This window comes from Varanus komodoensis, unplaced genomic scaffold (assembly GCF_004798865.1).
Source record: "Varanus komodoensis strain SLA01 unplaced genomic scaffold, ASM479886v1 scaffold14_3, whole genome shotgun sequence".
Taxonomy (NCBI): domain Eukaryota; kingdom Metazoa; phylum Chordata; class Lepidosauria; order Squamata; family Varanidae; genus Varanus; species Varanus komodoensis.
Window position 1 is genome coordinate 2,130,374 of NW_025335439.1, and position 22,337 is coordinate 2,152,710.

Below are 22,337 nucleotides of genomic sequence, written 5' to 3' on the forward strand. Positions count from 1 at the left end.
GAAAGAGTTCATTTGCTGCCAGTCACTGTTGTAAACAATGAACTGGATGGTGGGACCACTTGGCTATGTTTTAATTCCTATGTATCTAGCAAAGTGGACTAAGCAACCTTTAAAGACTGGAATGGACTGGCCTTTTGCTGCCCCCTTCTGGAATAGGAAAAGCTTCTCGGTAAAGGCTGCCAAAGCTCAATAGTGCTTTTCATATGAGTAAATACATCATTCTGATTTTCTTTTATTCGTTCAAGAGGCCCTTTAAATCTACAGAATGTGATAGGAACTCATATTATTCAGCTCTAGTGCATTTCCTTTGCTGTAACTAAGTCCCAAGTTTCAGCTTCTGGCTACTAGCCACTGGGCAAAATATATAACAAAGCTGATATGCTGACAAGATTTGAGTGAATTTTTAGATGTGTTTTATATTTATTTACATTGATCTCCCATCATTTTTCTTCTTGAAATAAATCCAAGGCGGCTCCTCTCCATTTTTTCTTCGCAGCAACCCAATAAGGTAGGATAAGCTGAAAGTCAATGATTAGTGAGCTTCATAGCCAAGTGGAGACTGAAACCCTGATCACCCAAGCCCCAATCTAAAATTCAAACCACTACACCATATGTTTTATTTGTACTTTGCCTTTCCACATTAAAAAAGGCACTCAAGAAAATTTACAGAAACCATTTAAAGTGGTTAAAGCAATATGCTAAAATACAATAAAAACAGAATATTAAGATACCCAGACTCTATAGGACACTTGAGCAAGGTGCCTTCAGGTAACACCCCTGCTCCATTAACCCTAACTTGTTCTCAGGGCTATTGCTGCTCTCTGTTTGCTCTGCCTATCTTGACCCACCCAATCCTGCTACCAAAACAGAACATGAGAAGTAAGAAGGTCTGCTGTTGCACGTAGCTGCCTAGGTGAGGAATTCTTTGCCTAAGCAAACCCATCAGACCAGGCTGGTGTAGCTTCTCTTCCTCCATTAGCTCTCAAGGCTGAAGCACTTAACCCTACATAAAGCTCCTCCACCAGGCAAGCATGAATCTCTTTCCATGCAGCCCATTTTTTTAATAAGTTTTATTTGAAATTATAATCCTAAAAACAAAGAAAAACTAAAAACAACATCAATCACCAAAAATATCAGGCCTGCTGGGTCAGCCCCCACATTTTTTTTCCATTAATGATAACTTAAAAACATATTTAAATCTATACGAAGTCCCGTTTCTCTAGCCAATAATAAAGAGTCCCAAGTTTGATAGAAGTCAGTATCTTCTTTCTCCTTCAGTGATAAAGTCAATCTATCCATTTCTGCACAGTCCAAGATCTTTTTTAGAATCAGTCTGTCGGTGGGTAGTTCTTCACTTTTCCAGTGTTGAGCAAATGCAATCCTTGCCACAGTAATTACATGTAAAATCAAGTACATTTCTTGTTTACTAATGTCCACAGGTATAATACCTGATAAGAAGACTTCAGGTTTAAAAGCTAAAGGTTTTTGTAACATTTCCTCAAGCTCCATGCAGCCCATTTTTAATGCAGGCAGCTTTCAGTTTCCATAGAAAAAGAGGGAGACCAGTTTGGTTTCAAACTAAGACTTTATGGAGCAGGATTTATCATTCAAGCCAGCAATGTACAGGAATTTGCTAAGACAAAAGAAAGTGAAATACAATGCAGGTTTCTTACCAGAAACTTATGCTCACCTGGAATCTTGGTGAAACATGAGACCTCACACACCCAGGCTGTCAAAACTTCTACCAGTTGCCATACACATTTACAATATATATCATTTTTCTAGATTGTTCCTCGTTTGCTCCCTATTTATTATCTAAAAATTTCCTCAATCAGGTGCCCTCCAGATGTTGTGGACTCCATCTGTCAGCATTCCTGACCATTGGCTATGCTGCACATGGCTGACAGGAACTGATGTCCAAAACATTGGTACCAGTTGTGGGATCTGCAAGATGTCTCCCTGCAGATGCTGAATTCAGCTGTTATTTTTGAGAACTAGTGAAGCAGCATTTGATGCTCTCAATTTGGCTGCCACTCACATGTCAAGAAGTGTTTTAAACTTCCCACTTCCTTTTTACATTGATAGGTTTCTTCCTAAGCATCTTCTAATATGTTAGGGGATGTTGTAGGGCTTATACAGTCCCTCTGGAGCACTGACCAAGCCTGTAGGGCCTCTTACATTACCCCATGTGATCTGCAAGGATGTGCCCTCCAGATAGTTTTCACTACAAGTCACAACATTCTGGCAATTGTCCAAGCTGAATCGGGCTGGGGGAAACAACTCCAAAACATCTGGAGGACACTGGGCTGAGGAAGGCTGTCCTTGAATATCCTGTATCGGGGGATGATTATTGTATTAAACATGTTGTTTTTCAGGAAAAGTCTGTCCACTATGACTGAGCATCTCATTGAAGAATCCCTAGACAGATCAACAATGCCTGCTCTCATCCACTGCAACTTATATATTTCAGGTGTAATCGGACAACTGTTCACTTAAGAGCATTATGCCGAATGGCCATAGGACTTCTCACCATGTGCTCTTGTAGCATCCTTCCCCTTCTCTCTTCAAGGGTGCTCTTGAATGGTTGCTTCTAGGAGCAAAGGCAGAGTGACAGACATGTTCAACTGGTGTGCTCAGCATCACTACCTCAGATGGGAGTGATGCCACTCCATGTACTTCTCAGAGTTAGTCCAAAGGAACTGGTATGATTAGCACAAGACTAAAAAAAAGTGGTGCTGCAGAACTGAAGAGCCAACTGCCAACATGCACTATCTTGTTTCTTGTTGCTCTCAAGCCAACATGAAGCTTTTAGCCTCCACACAGTGCTCTTCACCTTTCTGCAATGACTTTATCTTATCTTTCTATACTCACTCTGAAGGAAACTCAATGGCAATCGGCCTGCCATGTCTCCTTTTCACACCGCTGTCCTCATCTCTAATGTGCATCTCTCACTTCACCTGGAATAAGATACCTTCCATTGATGAAATCATTTCTACTTCCTCCTTCAAACTTTCATCACTCCTTCTGTCATATGAAATGCTTTCCTTCTACAGCCAGCCCATCAACCTCACCTAAACCGTGAGGGCATGGTCTTCACCATGATTTTAAAAGCCCATGTGCACCACTGGCTTCAGCACACAGGAATCTATCGCTTGTCCGCAGCATAGATGGGAGAAGAGAAGCACTATTGAGGCCACACCATCCTGCATTGCAGGAATCACGCTTTCTATTAGGAAGGAAAATGGTACCTATTTTTATGCATCACAAAAAGGACAACAGGGAGAGAGTAGATGAAACAAGGTATCCTTCTTGCTTTCCTGATCCATGCAAAGGTACCAAAGTGTGGCAAGCCAATGTGAGAAGATGTTCAGAGCTCTTTGGGAAAGGACTATTTGCATTGAACTTCAACTAAATACATGCTTAATAATAGCTTATATTGTGTTAGTCATTCTCTGTGAGATACACATTTTCACATATATGTCTGTAACTGCATCTTCATCCCATCTGGAATAGAAAAGGAAAGTTGGCCACACCAATCCAAAGTGGGAAAAGGGCCATGTAGAAGCAGACCGCCAATCTCCTGCTTGTCCCAATTATTCAGTGTGTGTACCTCTTCCCAGCATGGAATGCTCTTCAAGTAACATGGAAATGGGGAAGGCAGGGATTCAATGTTATAATGTTTTAAGAAATAGAAAGCAGACGAGAAGGCCAAAGGAGGGCAAAAGTTGATGCTACAAAGACCAGACTTGGAGCCAAAACTGCAAGTGTCCTCAAGGGCTGTACTTCTGTGGCCGCCTCCTGGGGTTCACTCTAGGCAGCAGTGTCCGCCTTGGGACACCTGAGCGGGTCGGAGGAGAAATGGCTGAGCGTGGTCGGGCATGCCACAAGGGGGCAGGAGGGCCCAGCATCTGCTCAGAGGATTGCATCTGCACCAGTGACTCCAGCAGTTCTGTCTGGCGGTGCATGATGGCGATGATCTGTGCCGTGTCTGCCCGGTCCCTCTCCCGGTCCTGCAGGTCTGCTGTGGCATACCTGTTCAAGGATGATAAGATCCTGTCGGTGGCTGTCTGGACCCTCCTGTCCGCTATTCGGGACAATTCCATGACCAGGTCGTTCCTGGTTTTCCTTTGCCGCTTTCGGACTCTGGTCAGGCGCCCTTCAGGAGGAAGAGACCCACAGCTGTGCAGTAAGGCTGATGAGGGTGACAGAGGCACATCTGAAGGCACACACAGATACATATTAAAAAGAGGACACAAATTGCCATATGATGCCAGCAACTCTAAAAACATCAAACACCAATACAATGACATCAGTGCCATTATCGGGTGGCTCTCCCAAGTCCCAACCGTGACGGTGCTACTAAGTGCAAAAATTTGTTGGAAAGACTTGTGCAACTAACAGCGCTGTTGCCTTACAGAAAGAAAGCACAGTAGCACAGCATTGTGTGTTAGCAGAATAAACACAATTTGGAAGCTGATCAGATCAATTTTACTGGTGCCTGCTTGCTTGCTGATTGATTGAATTTGTTTGGAAGCCACTCAGTAACATCAGGCTCTCTGGGCAGCCAAATAATCATCATTAAAGAAAGCCATTTAGCCCGGTTTAAGTGAAGGCATGAGGTCTAGTCAGCCGCTTCTCTGAGAGAGAGAGCATGTTGTTTATTACAGAGGCAAGAGAGAAGGAAGGAGTAGGAGAAAGGAACCAGTCAACTAAAGGGACAAGAAGGGGGATAAACAAGGCAAAGAGCTGTTGATACACTGTGCTTTCTATGGCCTCCTATTGTCTGGAGGTGTGTGGAGTTGCTTTTATTGTCCAACAAAATTTAACTGGAAAACAAGCCGTATTTGAGTCTTTCAGCCTTCCACTATAGTTTTCTGCTGAATTTTTATCTCAGAAGCCCATGAAGTGCTTGCACGCTCTCTCTCTCTGATGATTCTTATTCCTGCCATATATTTACCCATTCTGGAACTTCTGAACAATGAACTACCTGGATTCCTGGGAGTTACATGAGTCACTTCTAGCACACTCAAAAAAGACTGTATGAATTACAAATACACATGATCTAGCAATAGCAATTCCAGGTCAATAGGACTAATGCACAAAAGCACATTGTGACCAATGGCCAGGTGCAATTTTGTAGCCAGTTTCTTGCAGAGAAACAAAGAAGAATTCTTACTTGCTTCTGGCCAAGACATGCTTGCAGGCTTCATGGAGGTTGCCCTGGTCACACAGAACATGGGACTGGCTGTGTTGGAGTCAGAGATCGGTAGACAGGGGGAAAATTGATTCTGGCTCTCACTGTAGTCCTCAGCTGCCCCCAGCATGACTCCCTCTGCCATGGGACAGGGGGAATTGGTATCCCCTGATGATTCTTCTGGCGCTGCAACATTTGGTAGCCTCCTAGGGTGATTACAGCCAGAATCACCAGCCAATATTTGATCGAGCTGCTCATAAAAAGGACATGTCATACGTCCACCCCCAGAAGAGTTGTCCTTGGCCTTTTTGTAATCCCGTCGCATGGTTTTGGTCTTATTCCGGCACTCCTGGGCAGTACGTTCATGTCCCCGCTTTGCCATTTCACTTGCAATTACCTGAAAGGTGTCCATATTTCTATAGCTGCTTTGAAGCAGCTTCTGGATCTTCTGCTCTCCCCATATATCCAGGAGGTCGATGACCTCAGTGTAGGCCCAGTTGTTGCCACGGCGGCTCATTGTGCTGGAATGTGAAATGAGAGGCATTGTTGTTGCTAAGAAAGAACAAGCTGGGGACTGCAGCTCTCATGGGGAATGCAATTCATTTTCCAATGAGAAAGAGACACACAGGAGTGCACACATGACCTATCTGCCAGCAACTGCAACAACTGTATTTGGGAGGTTTTCGAGTCACATGCATTTTGCCTTTCCTCAGGTGGCTATCCCTGTAAAATAAGGCTACTGCGTGTTTGTACTAATGCCCAAGTATCTTCAATGCAGATCAGGCCAGTTACATGGACATTACAGGTACTCAACTGGCCATGATTTCAGACAAAAAACAAGATGCACCGTTCAGTGTTTCCCAGCTCTTGTGGGAGTCCATACATATCATTCAGTTCATTCATGTTGCTTTTTTACATAAAGTAATGCTGAAAGAGATTCCTAAAAACAGCTTCTGCCAGAAAGACTCAGTGAATGACACAATAAAAGGGCTACTTACAAACTATCTTTCAGTATATCAGCAAATCTTTTGGGGATTCTAATAATGAGGCAAGCAGACACTGAGGAAATTGATTTCAGCCACCTGCTAATTGCAAAAAGAAACAACTCATGGAGCAGAACTGTGACAGCCCAAACAAACATGGCAACAAAATTCTGTTTGCTTTGTACTTTTTCATCTTTGCTATCCAAGACACAAATCTCAATTTATTTATTTATTATTATTAAAACATTTATATGCTATCCTTTGCCACAGCCTCAGGACCACTTACAAAAACCTCAATATAAATAACAAAAATTCTAAAACATGTACTTGCCAATCCAGATGTTTCTATGGCAAGTAATGCAAAATGCTATTTGGACAGACTGTTTAGACTTACAGCCCAATCCTAATCAAGTTTACTCAGAAGTACAACCCACTTATCTCACTGGCACTTACGGAGAGCAAAGGCAGCCAGGATTATAACTTTAAGGTGAAAAATGTAATGCACATTGAAAGTTGTAAGTTTCTGTATTACCCTGAGCATATTGCTTCCTGACTGGTGGGGACTCACATCAGTAAATGAAAATCATCAAATGAAAAACTGACCACATGGGTGGTCATAATAGTAGATTAAGGGTTAGGATGCAGACCTGTACCTGGTTACCTCTGAACTAAACAGAGCTTACCTCTTAGAAAATGTGTATAGGATTTCACTATTTATTGTAGCACAGCAAAGTTCTCATAATGACCTACATATATTGTCTCAAATTCTTACAGCAATCTTGTAAGATAGGCCAATATTATTACTATCATCATCATCAGCAGCAGCATGGGTGGTATAGCAGCAGCAACCGTAACAGTATTTCCATACTGTAATTTCCATACTGTGACCCAAGCTGGGAATAAGTGTGGTTTGGCTTCAGATCCACCTAGAGAGCTTATAACCATCTGAGGAGCTCCTGCTATCAATCAGCCAGAAGCCCAAACACTGAGGTCTGAGAAGTAGCAAGGGAATTTCAATCAGGGAAAGGATAGGCAGGATGTGGAAGTGCCGCTAATTTCCCTTTGCAAGCCATTTCCTTGAACCACTCTTTCTTCCTGAAGTAGAATTGTGAATAAGCCACAAGGGCAGCAGGTGGAGAGAAGGGGCTGTGGGGAAAAGAGTTACTCATCAGCTGCCTATCCACAACCTCTTATTTCAAATTATCCCTCCCCACTGCTCTCTGGGGCTATTTGCTGAAGACCTCCTCCAGACCCAAGTTTCTAGCAATCTTACCACTGCAACGTTTATGTGTGTGTATTTCAGGAAGTGACAATACAACACTGACAAACATCTTTTTTCTTTCATATTGAGGGAAGCGCTGTGTGTTGCCACTTCCAGCACTGTCATAAAACCTTAAGAAAAACAAGGAGGACTTTTAATAAAAAGATATAAAGGGAGAAAAGATCATATGGTGGAGGTATTAGTGCATGGGATGGGGTACAATGGCAATTATAGCTGTAAGTTAGTGCAGTTTTATTCCATTAAAACAATAGACTAAAAGCAACATCTTTGGCTCTTGTGATGAGGAAAGTCAACTGGGTAACTATTTTCAAATGGAGTGGGGGAATCTTTGCTGACATTCACCTCTGTCTCTGTCTCTTTTTCAAACATACTATAAACTGCTCCACCAATTGCAAAAGAAGTGCTAGCAAAGCTTCATTCTCTCCCTCCTGCCCCCAACACAAACTATTGCAGTGGAACCTTATCTGGAGCAAGAAAATAATGACTATACTTTCTTTGGGAGGACTACATCATTTAAAAAAGCAAAGCTATGGAGATGGAATACTAAAGAAATAAAAAGTAGCTGTTAGATTAATGATAGCAAAGAAATGGAAAGTAAAATATGATTATCAATGGAATGATTGGTATAGAGAAGTTTGGAATATAGCTATTAATGATAAATTAAATTGTGATATTAAAGTGAAAAGGGTCTGATAAATAAGAATATTTTTATGATATTTGGGGATCAGTATGTATTAATAAAAGGGAAAGGTTCTGAACCTTCACAAATTCACTGCAATTTTGGAAGGGGGATGGAGCCTCTTGAAAGAGTAAATGATTTAATGTGCATCCAATGGTCCCAGTGGTGGGTTGAGCTTTTTTTGATTACAGTTTAGTATAATTTTGTTTTTTCATTTTTATTGGATAATTTTATGTATGTTATAAATTTGATTAATTTTTATTTAGTGATTTAATAAAGTTAAATTAAAAATTAAAAAAGTCGAACATTTATAGCAACAGTTGCTAGCTGAAGTCATCTGATTTATATAAATATTCCAAAATACTTACCTCATGCAGCATCTTGAACACAAGGCAGAATGCATTTTTATCAGGTTTTTTTTTTAATGTCAATGACTTACTTTTATCCTTAGAGCTGTAAAAACCATTTCATTTGGATCATTGTTTGTCTCTGCAGACTTGCACCAGGCTGGGCAAATTTCAAGAACCCAGCATTGCAAAGACAGATGTCCAATGTTGGCTTGGTGTGTTTTTCATCCAGTCAGTTGAGCTTTCTGGGTGGACAATACTGACATTTATAATTATGCTCAACTATTTTTAGAGCATCGAATCAAAGACACCTAGGGGAGAAAGAAGAGTTAAAGATTTGTCTTATAATGGGATGTGCTAGCATGTTAACATGCTGGTCCAATGACAATCCTAGATGTAGATTTCTGGATTTGTTAGCAGTCCATTGGCTTTTTGTGATTTGGAAAGACAATTGGGTAAGTATTTTCAAATGATGGAACCAGAGTGCTAGGTTTAATCTTGTAAACAATCCCGGAAAAAGCACTGCATTTTCCTTCTAAGTAGCTAGAAATAAGCTGTACAAGAATACAATGATCTTTCAGCCAACTGTGCAAGATTTTTTAAAGCACAGCTAAAAAGAGAAAACATATAAAAGGTGCTGAAGTCATTAACATGCCCTTGTTAATCAGCCAAGGAAATCAAGAAAAACAAATCTAGACTGTCTCCTGGAGGCTGAAACAATTTTGTTGCTTAAAAACAACCTCAAAGAGAAAGTAGCCAAAATAGGGGTTTATACTACACACAAGGCAATTTATGGTACAGGCCCTCTGTGCTTTTGTTTTTCAAAAGGCATCTGGCAGAAACTAGTAATTGTCTCTCCCTTTTCATGCCTGTGGTGACCCTCATGTACAGCCATCCAGAAATACCTTTGTCATCATGCTAAAAGTTTCCTGGAGCTATATTAATAACAATTTGAGATCCTCATCCCTTGTTAATCATCCCTGTGCAATAGGAAACAGGTCCAGGATGTCTGCAAATGCAATGCACAAAAAATTAACCAGAGACAGAGAGGGATATTCCACTGTATAGCAGGGGAGGTGACCCAGGATGGCTTCCATTCCTTTCACTATGCTCTGGCTGCTCCAGCCCCTTTCCTGTCGATACTTTCCAGCCTGCATACACACAGATCCCTCCTACCAAAACATTAAGGGAGCATGTATGAATAGCCTCAGAACACACCACAAAGTTTCTTTATGCAAGCTTCCTTTATGTATGCACAGAACAGTGGCTGCAGTCTTTCACTGGTCCAGGCAACCATGAACCATCATCAGAAAACCATTATTAGGGTAATGCCTTTATAAGAATGCCTCATAGGACACTAAAACTGTGCAGGTATTCAAAAGCTCCAGATCTGCTTATCTGGTAAAGATGTTACAAAAATGTGGTTTGGGGGGAGCTGAGGGAGAAAAGGGCAACTTCTTGTTGAAATCAGGAAGTCTGTATAGGCAGAGTTGGTATTTGAATAGAAGATATTCAAATAAGCAGAAGATATTCAAATTTTTCATGCTGGAAAAGAGCTTTGACACTGGAGTTGGGTCTCTGTGCACGGAGTGTCCTCCACCCACCACAACCAGCTCAAAAAAGAATAATAACATCTGTTTCTCTGAGACTGCAAATGCAACCTCAAAGAGGTAGTTGGGTGCATTTTACAGGGGGTGGGGAAAGGAAGAGACTGGTGCTGGCAAGATGCAACATATCCTGTTGGCAGCTTGGCCTTCTTCCCTCTTGCAAGGGCAGAAATTGCAGAGGTAACCTTTAACAGGATTCTCCTCATGGCCCTACAGACCATGCCTGCATTCTCTGAACTCAGACATCCCCATAGATGGGGATACTAACTCAAGCCCCTCAACCTGCTTTTTGTTATATCTTGCCTAAGGAAGAGCTTTGTAGAAGTTAAGAGCTTGTTTTAGTTTTTGAGTTGACCTAATGATGGCATTGCACTAATTCAGCTTTCAGAACATTTCTTATGGCTACTCTTGCAAATTTCAGGGGGGGGGGTCTATCTTTAGAAGGAATTTGGTGGCTATTTTCCGTCATCTCATTGCACTGAGAACATCTGTACCAATTATTATTTTGTAAGCCACTGAACCTTTCTACTTTTTCTGTCTATGTAATCAGAACAAACATTGAAATAGACATAATCCAGCCAAATAAAGTGCTGTTCAGCCTGATCTTATTAATACCTACTAGGAAATAAGTCCTACCCATTTGTGCATGGTTATTTTAATTTTCAAGGTATGTGATCATCTGTCCCCTGCTCCTAATCTACGTCTATATAGCCAACAATTTCACTGCACAATTACAGAATTATAGCATTTTAGAATGAGAAGGGACCATAGAAGGCATCTTGCCCAAGCGTCTACTTTTCACAGAATTCTTACAATCCCAGCATTCCTAATAGATCCTCTACGTACTAAAGTAGGAGTATATGCCACAAAACACAGTTCAGCTTACTTCCGAGTATACATGCTAGATATACATTTTCATGAATAAACATCCAAGAAACTTCTACACTTCCGCCTGGCTGGTCTCTCTTTACACACACTCCCTAAATGAGAATCTTCCATTATTCACTTCCACCCGCTCAAAGATTCGAGACAGAGAAACAGAAAAAAGCAATTGCTTCTCATACCCCTCACTTCCTGTTCCCGTTTGAAAAGCCGCCATATGCAAGACCAGCATATTAATTCCTCAGGAAAGAGAGCCCGTACATAAGTCGACTAAGAACCGGAAGTATTATTGCATCATCATTGAGTTTCTGAATTCTTGCTAAGATACAGCGCAGCGGCCAGAAATTATATTTCCCTTACCTGCATTTCCAGTTCCGTGATATAAACCTCACTTCCGCTTTTATTCCCTCACCTTCCGTTGCCTCGCTTTGTGTTCTTAGCGCGCATGCGCCCCTTTCCAAGCTCCTCACCAGTACCCAGCGGTGGCTGTGGAGGAGTTCGGAAGTTCAAAATGGCCGCGGCGACTGTGGTGGAGTTGGGGATGCGGGGGCGCGGGTAAGAAAAACATTTTTTTTTTAAAGCAAACACCTCAGTTACTGTTAGCCGCTCTTCGTCGAGGAGAAATTTGGACTAAGGAAGACCAAGAACAAGAGGAATGGCGAGAACGCAGGGCTACAGGGCCGTTATAACGGTCGCGAGGCGGCCTTTTCTGGGCCTGGAGCCTGAGGCTCGAGTAGGACAAGCTTCTTCGTAACCCTCCTCTCTTGGAACCTAGAGACGCTCTTGCGTCCCTTACTCACCGCCATGCTGCACCTACTTCACCCCTCACCCCTTTTCCGATCCCCTTCGGTGTGGAATTAGATGGTTTCCCGTTCGTTTCAAGGGAAATAAGGGCTTAATTTCGAGTCCCGCCAAAGACACTGCCCCCCAGCTGGAAGTGTTGCTCACGTCCAGGTCCTCGTGCTATTGCAGGATATGAATTTTCTGCTTGGCTTCGTTAAAGGTTATTGAGAACGAGAACCTTAAATAGTGTAAGCCCTCTGGGGCAGGGACCGGCCTTCTCTCTCCATTCTTTTAGCAGGATTGTGACGCATTCACTGCTCTTGCTATTTCCCGTAAGAGCTTTGACTTTAAATGTGTTCAGGAATAGTCATCTACTCCGAGATGACTGTGGTGCAGAGGCAAGAAATTGCTTAATTGCTAAGCTAGTTTGCAGAATTTGAGAAGAATTAGGTTTGCTAACACTATCTAGGTACTTGGTTATTTTCCCAGATTGCAGTGTAGCAATTTACTTTCCTTTAAATAGTGTCAGTCCAGCATGTTTATTTATGTGGAGCAAAACATAGATGGTGCCTCTCCATCTAAATCAGTAATTAAAAAAAAGTTATGCTGCAACATTTGGTACTGATTCCACTTCCTCATCCCTATGGTGCTACTTTAAAACAGATCATTTCACCAGTCTGAGTGGCAGGGCTTGTCCTGCACTTAATTTAGTAGTTTATAGTAATTCTTTTAGATATTTTTTTTTGTGAGGGGGGAGAAGTTGTTGTGCATCTGTTGAAATAAGTGTTGGTCATGGGTGAGGAGACGGTTGCCTTTCAGATGTTGTTGGAATATAACTCCTGTTATTGATGATCTTTAGCAATGCTGCCTTGGGTTGATGGGAATTAGAGTCCAATGACTTCTGAAAGACCACTGGCTGCTCCTTTTCTTGGATGATGATGATATGATGATGATATTGATATCAAGTAGTAGTACAATGGGCTTCTCCAGTTCGGTGATTGTAAGGCTTCTTGTGCATATAAACTTGGGAATAAGTTCATTGAACTAATTGGAACTGACTGAGGAGTAAATATGAACACGATTGGCTGACAAGAACAATGGACTATAAATCTCCTAGCTGGGAACTGTTAAAAGAAGGGTTTGCTAAGTCACTTACCAATACTCTATTTTTTGATGGCCATAAATTAAAACAGTATTAATAACTAAATTTGAACACTGTAGCATTTTGTAGCCTCTGGTGAGCTTTTAAAGGGTTACATTTAACTTGCAAATGTGCTAAATTTGGTTTTTGTAGTGCTACAGCTACTTCTTTTTTTTTAAATGTCAACCCCACATTTGTTGGTGTGGCTGTGTTTTGTTCACTCCTTGAATTTCTGTCTTCCAGGGTATTAGCTATTACACTCAGGTTTGTGTCAGCTGCAAATTTGATAATCATTTCCTGTACTTCCACATCCAATTCATTATTAAAAATGTTGAAGAGCACTGGGCCCAAGACTGAACCCTGCAGTACACCACACTTTCCGCCAATATGAGAATGTGCCATCAATGAGCACTCTTTGAGTCCCGTTCTATAGCCAAGTGTAGATTCACCTGATCATTGTTCCATCTAGCCCACTTGTTGCTAATTTGCTAATCAGAATATCATGGGGTACTTTGTCAAGAGCTTTGCTGAAATTAAGATATACTATGTGCACAGCATTCCCACAGTCCATCAGGGAAGTTACCCAATCAAAAAATGAACTCAGATTAATCTGGTGGGATTTGTTATTGAGGAATACATGTTGACTTCTAGTAATCACTGCATGGTTTTCAAGGTGTTTGCAGTTTGACTGCTTTATAATCAGCTCCAGAATTTTCCCAGGAATTGATGTCAGACTGACTGGCCTGTGGTTCCCAAGTTGTTGTTGTTTTCCTTTCTTGAAGACAGGGACAACATCAGCCCTTCTCCATCCATCTGGCACTTCCCCTGTCTTCCATGACTTCTCAGAGAGAATAGACAGTGGTTCTGAGAGTTCTTCTGCTAGCACATTTATAACTCAAGGATTTCATCAGGCCCTGGAAATTTAAACACATTCTACCCAATTAAAACATCCTTGACCATTTGCCTATCAATCTTGAGCTGCCATCCTGTTCCTTCAGCTTGTACTTCCCCTTAATCAGGAAGATCACTGATCTTTTGGAAGAAGACTGAGCCAAAGTAGGCAGCCAAAGTAGGCATTTAGCACTTTTGCCTTTTCCTTATCAGTTACCATTTTACCATTCACTTAAATAGTTGAACCCCCAGTTCTTCCTTTGTCTCTTAATTTGGACATATCTGAAGAAGATGCTTTTGTTGCTTTTAGAATCCTCACTAGCTATATTCAATTCATTCCTAGCTTCAGCCTTCCTACCACTATCCCTGCAATTCTGTAATAATTGCTTGTATTCTTCCTTTGTATCCTGGCTTTTCTTTCTCTTCCTGTACATGCCCTTTTTTGTTTTCATTTCATCTCAAAGCTTTCTGTGAAGCCACATGGGCTTCTTCTGTTGTCTTCTACCCTTTTTATTGGAATCGTTTGTAATTGTGCCTTTAGAATGCCCTTTAAAAAAAAAAAAATCCCACCCATCTTGAACTTTTTTTCTCATTGCAATCACTTGCCATGGGACTTTACTTATCAGTGTTCAGAGATTATTCAGATTGGCTGTCCTAAAATCCAGGGTACATGTTTGGTTACATTTGGCTTTTGCTTCCTTTAGGATCAAGAATTCAAGTATAGCATGGTCACTTTCCACCAGAGTTCCCATAACTGTCACTTTATCCACTAGATCTTCCCTCTTGGTTAGTATATGAAATAATACTAATTATTTAAATGAGGCTGTGTGGTGTTTTGCTATCAAACACCCATTTTTGAGTGTGAGTTCATACACATCTGCTTAACTTGTGGGTTGGTTATTATTTATTTCTTTTTGTTATGGTTAGAACATATTCTCTTCACTATTTTCTCAAGTGATGAGCATATAGACACAGTGAAATAACTACCATAAAAATGATCAATCTACTACAGGGGGAAATTGGGAGAAAATAATTTTATCTTCTGCTTGTTTGTAGGGGACACATTTGCAGTAGTCATAAAAGCAGGTAACACAGGTAGTGATTTTATATCCCAGTACTAGTGTTCCTATTGACTAATAACTAAAAATAATTTTCTTACTGAACAGTCTATTTTCCAATGCAATGGATGCACACATTTTCCAACTTTTAAAGAAGCAATAGTAAAGGAGCATACAATAGCTTAATTCTGGTTTCTCCAAATATGCCTATTAATCATAAGGCAAACCAGAGTTTCAGCTACCTAAACTATAGCCTCAAATGCATTTTTATTATTTTCTCTTCAACTGTAGTTGGATAGCAAGTTCCTGTATCTGTTCCAAGATATAATACTGAAACTTTCCCTTCTTAGCAGTTTGTTTCAATAAGAATATGTATGAGTCTGCTTGTGGAAACACTGGGTTGGATCCAGATTTGGCACTGGATGAACGAAAGGATTTACCCAGTGCAAAGGCTCCTGCTGGAGGAGGAGAGACAAATTTTAGCACACCCTCCGGCATCATCTTTCATGCTATTCTATGGAGAAGCTTTTTGAGGGTTTACACAGCAGAGGAAATAAACAAAATATCTTCCACCTTCCTTTAGCAGAATTTCCCATAAATTGAGGGTTTTAATCTTTAAAGACTATGCGGCTCTTTAAGGATTAAAACCTTAACTAAACTTTAAGGTAACTAAAAAGTGGTAACTAAAAGACCATCTGTCAGTCAGTAAAGATCATAAGAGGCCCTTCTCTGGTTATTTCTACTGTCAGAAGTTAGGTAAGAAGGAAATTAGGGGAAGGGTCTTCTCTGTGGAGGTGTCCTAACTTGAGGCCTACTTGGAATGTGACTTCTGTGAGTTTTTGTACTGTTCTAACTGCTGCTTTGTTTCTCTATTAATACTTAATAAGACTATTTGATTAAGTATAGTTTAAGAAGTCATTCTAGTTGATTGATGAAGTCTCCTAGACTTGCATGAATTTTGCATCTGACTTAAACTTTTTAAAATAGATTAGCATAATTTAACTCAGGACTCCCCAGCTGTGGGCACATGTAGGAATTTGAGAAACTACTGTGAGTATCACCTCTAGTTAGTCAGAAGATGTAGTGCAGGAGGGAGAGAGAGAAGCTTGGAGTGGAGGGGAGAATATGAGTAGTAAGGAATAGGGTTGGAAGGGAGAAAAATAGCAAGATGAAGAGTGGGGAGGGATGGCAAGGAAAGGAGAGAGAAAAGAAATTGCAAGGATAAAGTCTGGCAGTAGAGAGAAGCAGGGAGAGTAAAGACAGTGTGACAGAAACAACAACAGGGAAGGGAGGGAAATAGCAAGGAAAGCAGTTGGGTGGCAAGAAGTTAACAAGGGTAAAGGCTGGAAGTAGAAAAAGAAGGAAAGGTCTGTGGATGGAAGAAGATTAGGAGAGCCAAGAAGTAGCTCTTCCCTTTTCTTCCTGCCTGCTGAACAGTGGCAGTTCCAAGAATAAAAAAGAAAATTAAAATGAGAGATGTGGTTCAAGGTAAGCAAGTGTAAAGTGATGCATATTGGGGCAGAAAAAAAGTCCTCACTTCATATATATGGGAGTCTGAATAGGAAAGGGATCTTGGAATTATGATGGAAAGTTCAATGAAAATATTAACCTACTGCTGTGAAAAAGACAAATCACATACATTGGGGATTTTTAGGAAAGGAATCAGAAATAAAACTGTCAGTGTTATAATCTGTAAATATGCACAGTCATTTGGAATGTTGTGTACATTTCTGGTAAACACTCCTCAAAAAAGCAGTTTCAGAACTGGAATACAGAATGGTATCTATGTTTGATTACGTTGAGCAACCTCCCTACGAGGAAATGTTATGCATTTTGGGATTTTTAGCTTAGAAAAAATCCACTAATGGGGGCATAAAATTGCACATGTTGTAGACAACATAAATAAGGGGGCTTTTTTCTCTTCCAATAATATTGAAGCCCGGGGTTATCCCATATTCAGGACGAACACAAGGAAGTACATCATCACACATGTTTTGTTTGCTACTGTAAGCTGGAAAGACATCCACCAGTGTGGATAGCTTTTTAAAAGAGGGAGAATTAATTCATGAAGGGTACAGCTATCAGTGACTACAAGTCATGATGGCTGTATGTTATCACCAGTATCAGAGGGTATATGAGTGTCAGAGTGCTCCTACTTACCTGCTTGTAGACTTATTATGGACATCAGATTGGCAGCTCTAGAAACAGAATGCTCATCTAGATCAGGCTTTGGTCTGTTCAAGCACAGGAATTCTTATTTCCTTTCTTTTAGCATTCTCTTGTGTGAGTGAGCGTGTCATCTGCAGTTTTATTAATGAAGCCCTTTATTTAAAGTTATATATACTATAGGGAAACAGCTATACATTTCCTAGCTGATTAATTTGAACCACAAAAACCTGGAAAAATAAGGAACTTTCCAGGTTTTTCTTTGGAAACTTTGGGAACATGCTATAAAATAATATGCCTAGCATATACCCCTTCAAATTGTATAATGAAAAATAGGATTAGTAGAAAGATGACATTAAATATACTTAGAATGATAAGATTCACAAGAAATCACTGGCATTCGTACAAGGTTTGCTTATATATGAGGTTTCAGTATGTGTTAAAATACTGAATGGTATAAACACTATACATCTAAACGCTAATTAGTTGGGTTCACATATTATAAAAGTTAATATTTTCTCTCCAAACAACCAGTTACAGCAGACAGATTCTTAGACTGTTACAAGTTTTAATCACAAAGTTTATTGCAAACTAGTAGAATATTATATTACAAAACAAGCAGTCATGACTTATGAGCATGGCTAATATGAATATGCAGTAATTGTTTTGACATTTAAAAGCAGATGATATCTTGCCAGATGTTTCTGCAGGCATGTTCTCTGAAGCAAATCAAACTTCCAGTGTGATACATTCTAGATCATATTTTCTAGATTCTTAAGAGTTGTATCTAGTAAGTCCTAGTTAGAGTAGACCTATTGAAATCAATGGGACTTGACTAACATTAGTAATAATCTGTGTATTAGCAAAAGTAACATGTTTTGTGGTATTAACCTTCACCTAGTTTTAGAGTTTGAACTATATGAAATGATATTCAATCTGACTGATAGAAGTAATCAATGAACATGCCTAGAATGTGATTTTGCTATCTTATTTCTCTGCCCTACTATATTTATACTGTGTGTTTACAGGATAATTACATTTTAGTTGGGTGAGTTATCTTTGATGATAGATAGACTGAAATTACTACTTCAAAGAAGTATTGTTTCAGATTGTTAAGAATTCTCTAAGAGTATATGGAGAAGCCAATGCGATTCTTTTCATGTTGGATGCAAGAGGGGTTAAAGCTTGGGCTCCAAGCTCCATTGTCTCTGGCTTCTGCATTGGAAATACACAGTATTCTATCCACCTACCTCCATGCTATATAGGTGCTATAGGATAACTCTTTAATTGTTAGTATAATGATATTGTCTTCTTGATTTGAAGTATTCTGTTTGATCCTTGATCTTTTACTATATTTACAGTATTGAGGAAACTGATATTTCTGAGAGAAGTGCAAATGAAGAAAATGGGGATATATCAGAAGTAGACCAACCTCAAATTAGGCATAGTCGACATAAAAAAAAGAAACACAAACATCGAGGCAAACATAAGAAACATAAACATTCTTCAGAAGAAGATAAGGACAAAAAGCATAAACATAGGCACAAACATAAGAAGCATAAACGAAAGGAAGTTGCTGATGGCTCTGATAAAGAAGATGGTCCAGCCAAAAGAACTAAAATTGACTTCCTAGCTCCTCTGGAAGATTTAGAGAAACAAAGAGCATTACTAAAAGCTGAACTTGAAAATGAGCTAATGGAAGGAAAAGTTCAGTCTGGGATGGGATTAATATTACAAGGTTATGAGTCAGGTTCTGAAGAAGAGGGAGAAATCAATGATAAGGTGAGAAATGGGACTAGATCTACAACTAAATCATCAAATGTTAAGGGGAAACTAGAGATTGTGGACAATAAAACTAGTTCAAAGAAACGGAGTAAGAGCAGATCAAAAGAACGGACTCGACACAGATCTGATAAAAAGAAAAGCAAGTCAGGAGTCGATGGAATAAAAGAGAAAGCAACTAGGAGTAAATCAAAAGAGAGAAAAAAATCAAAAAGCCCTTCTAGAAGAACAAAGTCTCAAGACCAAGTAGGAAAGTCAAAATCTCCAACCCTTAAAAGGCATTCTCAAGAGAAAAATAAAAAGTCCAGATCTCCTCCAGAGGATAAGATTAAAGTCGAAGATAAAATCAAGTCAAGAGATCGTAAAAAATCTCCAATTGTTAATGAAAGTAAAAGCAGAGATCGTAGCAAAAAATCCAGATCTCCAGTAGAGCAAAGAAGCAAATCCAAAGACAGAAGATCGAGATCTAAGGATCGAAAATCCAGGCGATCAGAAAATGAAAAAGAAAAGAAGCCAATTAAATCTCCTTCTAAAGATGCATCATCAGGGAAAGAAAACAGGTCTCCTAGTAGAAGACCTGGCCGCAGTCCTAAGGGAAGAAGTTTGTCTCCAAAACGAGATAAGCCAAGGCGTAGCAGATCACCTCTCCTTAATGATCGTAGATCTAAGCAAAGTAAATCGCCATCTCGAAATCGGTCTCCTGGTAGAAGAGCAAAGAGCAGATCAGCAGAGAGAAAAAGAAGAGAATCAGAAAGGAGGCGGTTTTCTTCTCCCAGGTAATTTTAAAGAGCAAAACCACTGATTTCAGTCCTACTCGTGGGAGGAGGCAAAATGATCTTTGCCATTTTTCCCTTCTCCCCTGCTAAGTTCATCCTACCTTCCAAATTTTGCTTTGGAGGTTGTATGAATTGCCTGAAGATGGGATGTGGCTATCTGGAAAATCACAAATCATGGATTGCCACTATGAACCTTAAACAAGAAGAGCAGACAATTACCCCTTTTAGTAGTTCCAATTTTCTGAATTGCAGAAACCCTGTGCTGACATAAAGAACTGAATGTTGGAGAGTACAGTTGGTATATTTTGAAGAGTAAAGGATGGTGTGTTTGTGTGGGCACATGGGACATTTTTCTTTATAAAACTCTAGGAAGGCCACATCTTAACTAGTCTTCAAGTTCAGTCTTGTTTTTTAGTTAGGTCTTTTGGTTAAAGTAAGATTTTTGACTGATTATACATAGAGAATTTTCAAATGGGTATAGACATAAATATTTTTTAAAGGATTAGATGAACAGGGCTAACTACATGTATCAGTGGCTGCTACTCATAATAACAAAACCTACAAACTTTATTTCTGGAGGCACTATATGATTACCAAATGCTGGAAATTAATGACCGGACACAAAAATGCCAACAATATACTCTCTTTCTGAACTGTGTCATCACATAAGTCTGGTGCATGTCAGGATATAAAATGCTGAGATGTGTGGCCTTTGTTGTAACCCACTGTTGCAATTCTTAAGCACTTAAAAATATGAGTTTGTCTTAGAAAAGTGACATTCTCATAAAGCAGAATTTGGCCCAGTACTATATTTTTTCCTACTTTCTCTGGTGCAAAACCAAATGTCCCCCCATCCTCTTCTATGGACTGCTTTACCATTGAATTTGGAGGTACTGCAGCAGGAAGAAAGCTGTTGGCAGTTTGATACAATACAATGTACTGTTAGACATTAAATACACTTTTTAGAAAGTGTTCTTTAAGCTGTTGTGGTTAATAGGAATCAACCATTAGGAATATGTTCTCTTTTTATCAAGATACTGTATCATTTTTATTAAAATATTCCTATTTGATCTTTCTGATAGTGTCTTCTCTTTAGAGCTGGGATTGGTTTTTTGTCATTGCTTTCTTAAGAGTTCTGCCATCCGTATTCATTTTCAAACTGTGTCTAATGCTGGCAAACTGCATGTGTGCGTGTTTGCTTTCTGCAGAAGTCAAGTATTTAAATGAGGATTGGGAAAGAAGCAATGTTTTGTTTACCATGGATACAGTTTCTATCAATCTGTTAAGCAACTATTTTTGTGGCTGTCTTTATATGAAAATGCCATGCCAACTTAGAGAAGGAAGAACCTCTTATTCCAGGTTTCTCCATCCTGGTACCCTCTGCATAATTTCAAACTACAGTTCCCAGCATTGCTTAGCATTGGTTATGCTGGCTATGGCTGATGGGTATTATTATTATTATTATTATTATTATTATTATTATTATTATTATTATTACATTTCTGTGCCGCCCCTTGCCGAAACCTCGGGCGGGTAGTTGGTCCACAAGAAATGGAGTTGTCAGGCTGTGAAAGGCTAGTCTAGTATATGGATACAAGAGCTAATTTGGACATGAGAAAATTAAATTTCCTTTATAGCCACTTTTTAGAATCTTAATTTGTGTTACTTTCTTCAAGTTTATATTGTAAAATAATGGATTGAAATGGCTGAAGAATACAGACAAGAATTGTAAAATTGTACATTGAACCCTGTTATACAACTGATAGGGTAATTTGAAGTCATTATTCACAGGTGGACAACAGTATCATGTTCTTATCAGGAGTTCGTAGCCTGGAATACTGGCTTGAATCCAAAATTTTCTTAAGTACAACCCCATTCATGAAATGTTCCTGCTGAAAAGGAGACAATTTCCACCAATTTCCCTTCCCTTTATAGTCCCCTGAAAAGTTGCTACAAATGGTTGGAGGACACTTAAGCAGTGTGGGAGGTGCAGTGGCTGCCAGAATGAGTGATAATTGCCCACCACTTCTAATTACAGCAGGATCTTTACTGAAACTCTCCAATCTGTCTCTTTCTCTAATGGTAGGAACATTTGATTCTATCCCACTGAGTTTAACATTGCTAAGACCACATTACAAAATAGCAAGATGCTTTTTTGACCATGTTTGCAAATAGTATCTGGTGTTGCTCCTTCTGAAAGTAAAAATACCCTCAAGGCAGACAAGCTTTTCTAATTTTGAAAAAGCTTCTTTTTCAGGCTTAACTGCCTTGCTTTGATTTATATGGAAAAAGAAGGCTAAGACTCTTCGTAGACTTGCTTGCAATATTGCTGAAGGAAATAAAAAGATAGGTCAGGGATATCAAATGCTTGCTTTGCTAACACATAAAATAGTTTTTAATATGACATGTAGCATGAATGATACATTGCCTTTATTCAGGACAGTAAAATTGATTATGATAATAAAATTAGGTTATAGGATGATCTTTTACATCATTGGTTGTGCAAGCTAATTCTTCAATTTCAGACTTAACAAAGAATTATGGAATAAAAAACTCCAAATACTTAGGATTTAAATCAATTGTGAATTGTTCATAGTGCAACATACCAAGGCTCATACATGCTTTCTCAGTTCTATATATACTTCCAAAGGTAGAAGTTATCTTTGCAATGAGTGCATAGTTTTTGTTTTATCACTTCTGCAATTAATAAGCATGTATATGTGCACAGCTTTGCATATTGTGTCACTTCTGTAATGGGATAGGGCT

The 22,337-nt window shown here is 39.6% G+C and overlaps 2 protein-coding genes across 13 annotated transcripts in view; one reads left to right on the forward strand and one right to left on the reverse strand.

Annotated features, from left to right (window-relative positions):
• Positions 1 to 1,566: 1,566 nt before the first annotated feature.
• LOC123020605 lies at positions 1,567 to 11,385 on the reverse strand. Of its 6 annotated transcripts, none has more exons than XM_044424518.1 (5): positions 11,335 to 11,385; positions 8,578 to 8,796; positions 6,193 to 6,279; positions 5,177 to 5,715; positions 1,567 to 4,216 (listed from the first exon to the last, which is right to left on the reverse strand). In XM_044424518.1, the coding sequence occupies exons 4-5, from the start codon at positions 5,709 to 5,711 to the stop codon at positions 3,771 to 3,773; spliced, it is 981 nt and encodes a 326-aa protein (XP_044280453.1). In that variant the 5' UTR covers positions 5,712 to 5,715; positions 6,193 to 6,279; positions 8,578 to 8,796; positions 11,335 to 11,385; the 3' UTR covers positions 1,567 to 3,770. The 6 variants fall into 6 exon arrangements, with proteins under 6 accessions (XP_044280453.1, XP_044280452.1, XP_044280455.1 ...); XM_044424517.1 differs by lacking the exon at positions 11,335 to 11,385 and adding an exon at positions 11,157 to 11,300; XM_044424520.1 differs by lacking the exon at positions 11,335 to 11,385 and adding an exon at positions 9,391 to 9,688.
• Positions 11,386 to 11,404: 19 nt separating this feature from the next.
• Positions 11,405 to 22,337, forward strand: part of PRPF4B (pre-mRNA processing factor 4B) — a 42,346-nt gene continuing 31,413 nt past the window's right edge. For all 7 annotated transcript variants that reach the window (XR_006414151.1, XR_006414152.1, XR_006414153.1 and 4 more), the window contains exons 1-2: positions 11,405 to 11,529; positions 18,375 to 19,571. Coding sequence is in view for 1 of the 7 variants with exons in the window: in XM_044424516.1 (XP_044280451.1) it covers positions 11,420 to 11,529; positions 18,375 to 19,571 (1,307 nt within the window). In the remaining 6 variants the exon portion in view is untranslated. The remainder of the gene's footprint in view (positions 11,530 to 18,374; positions 19,572 to 22,337) is intronic.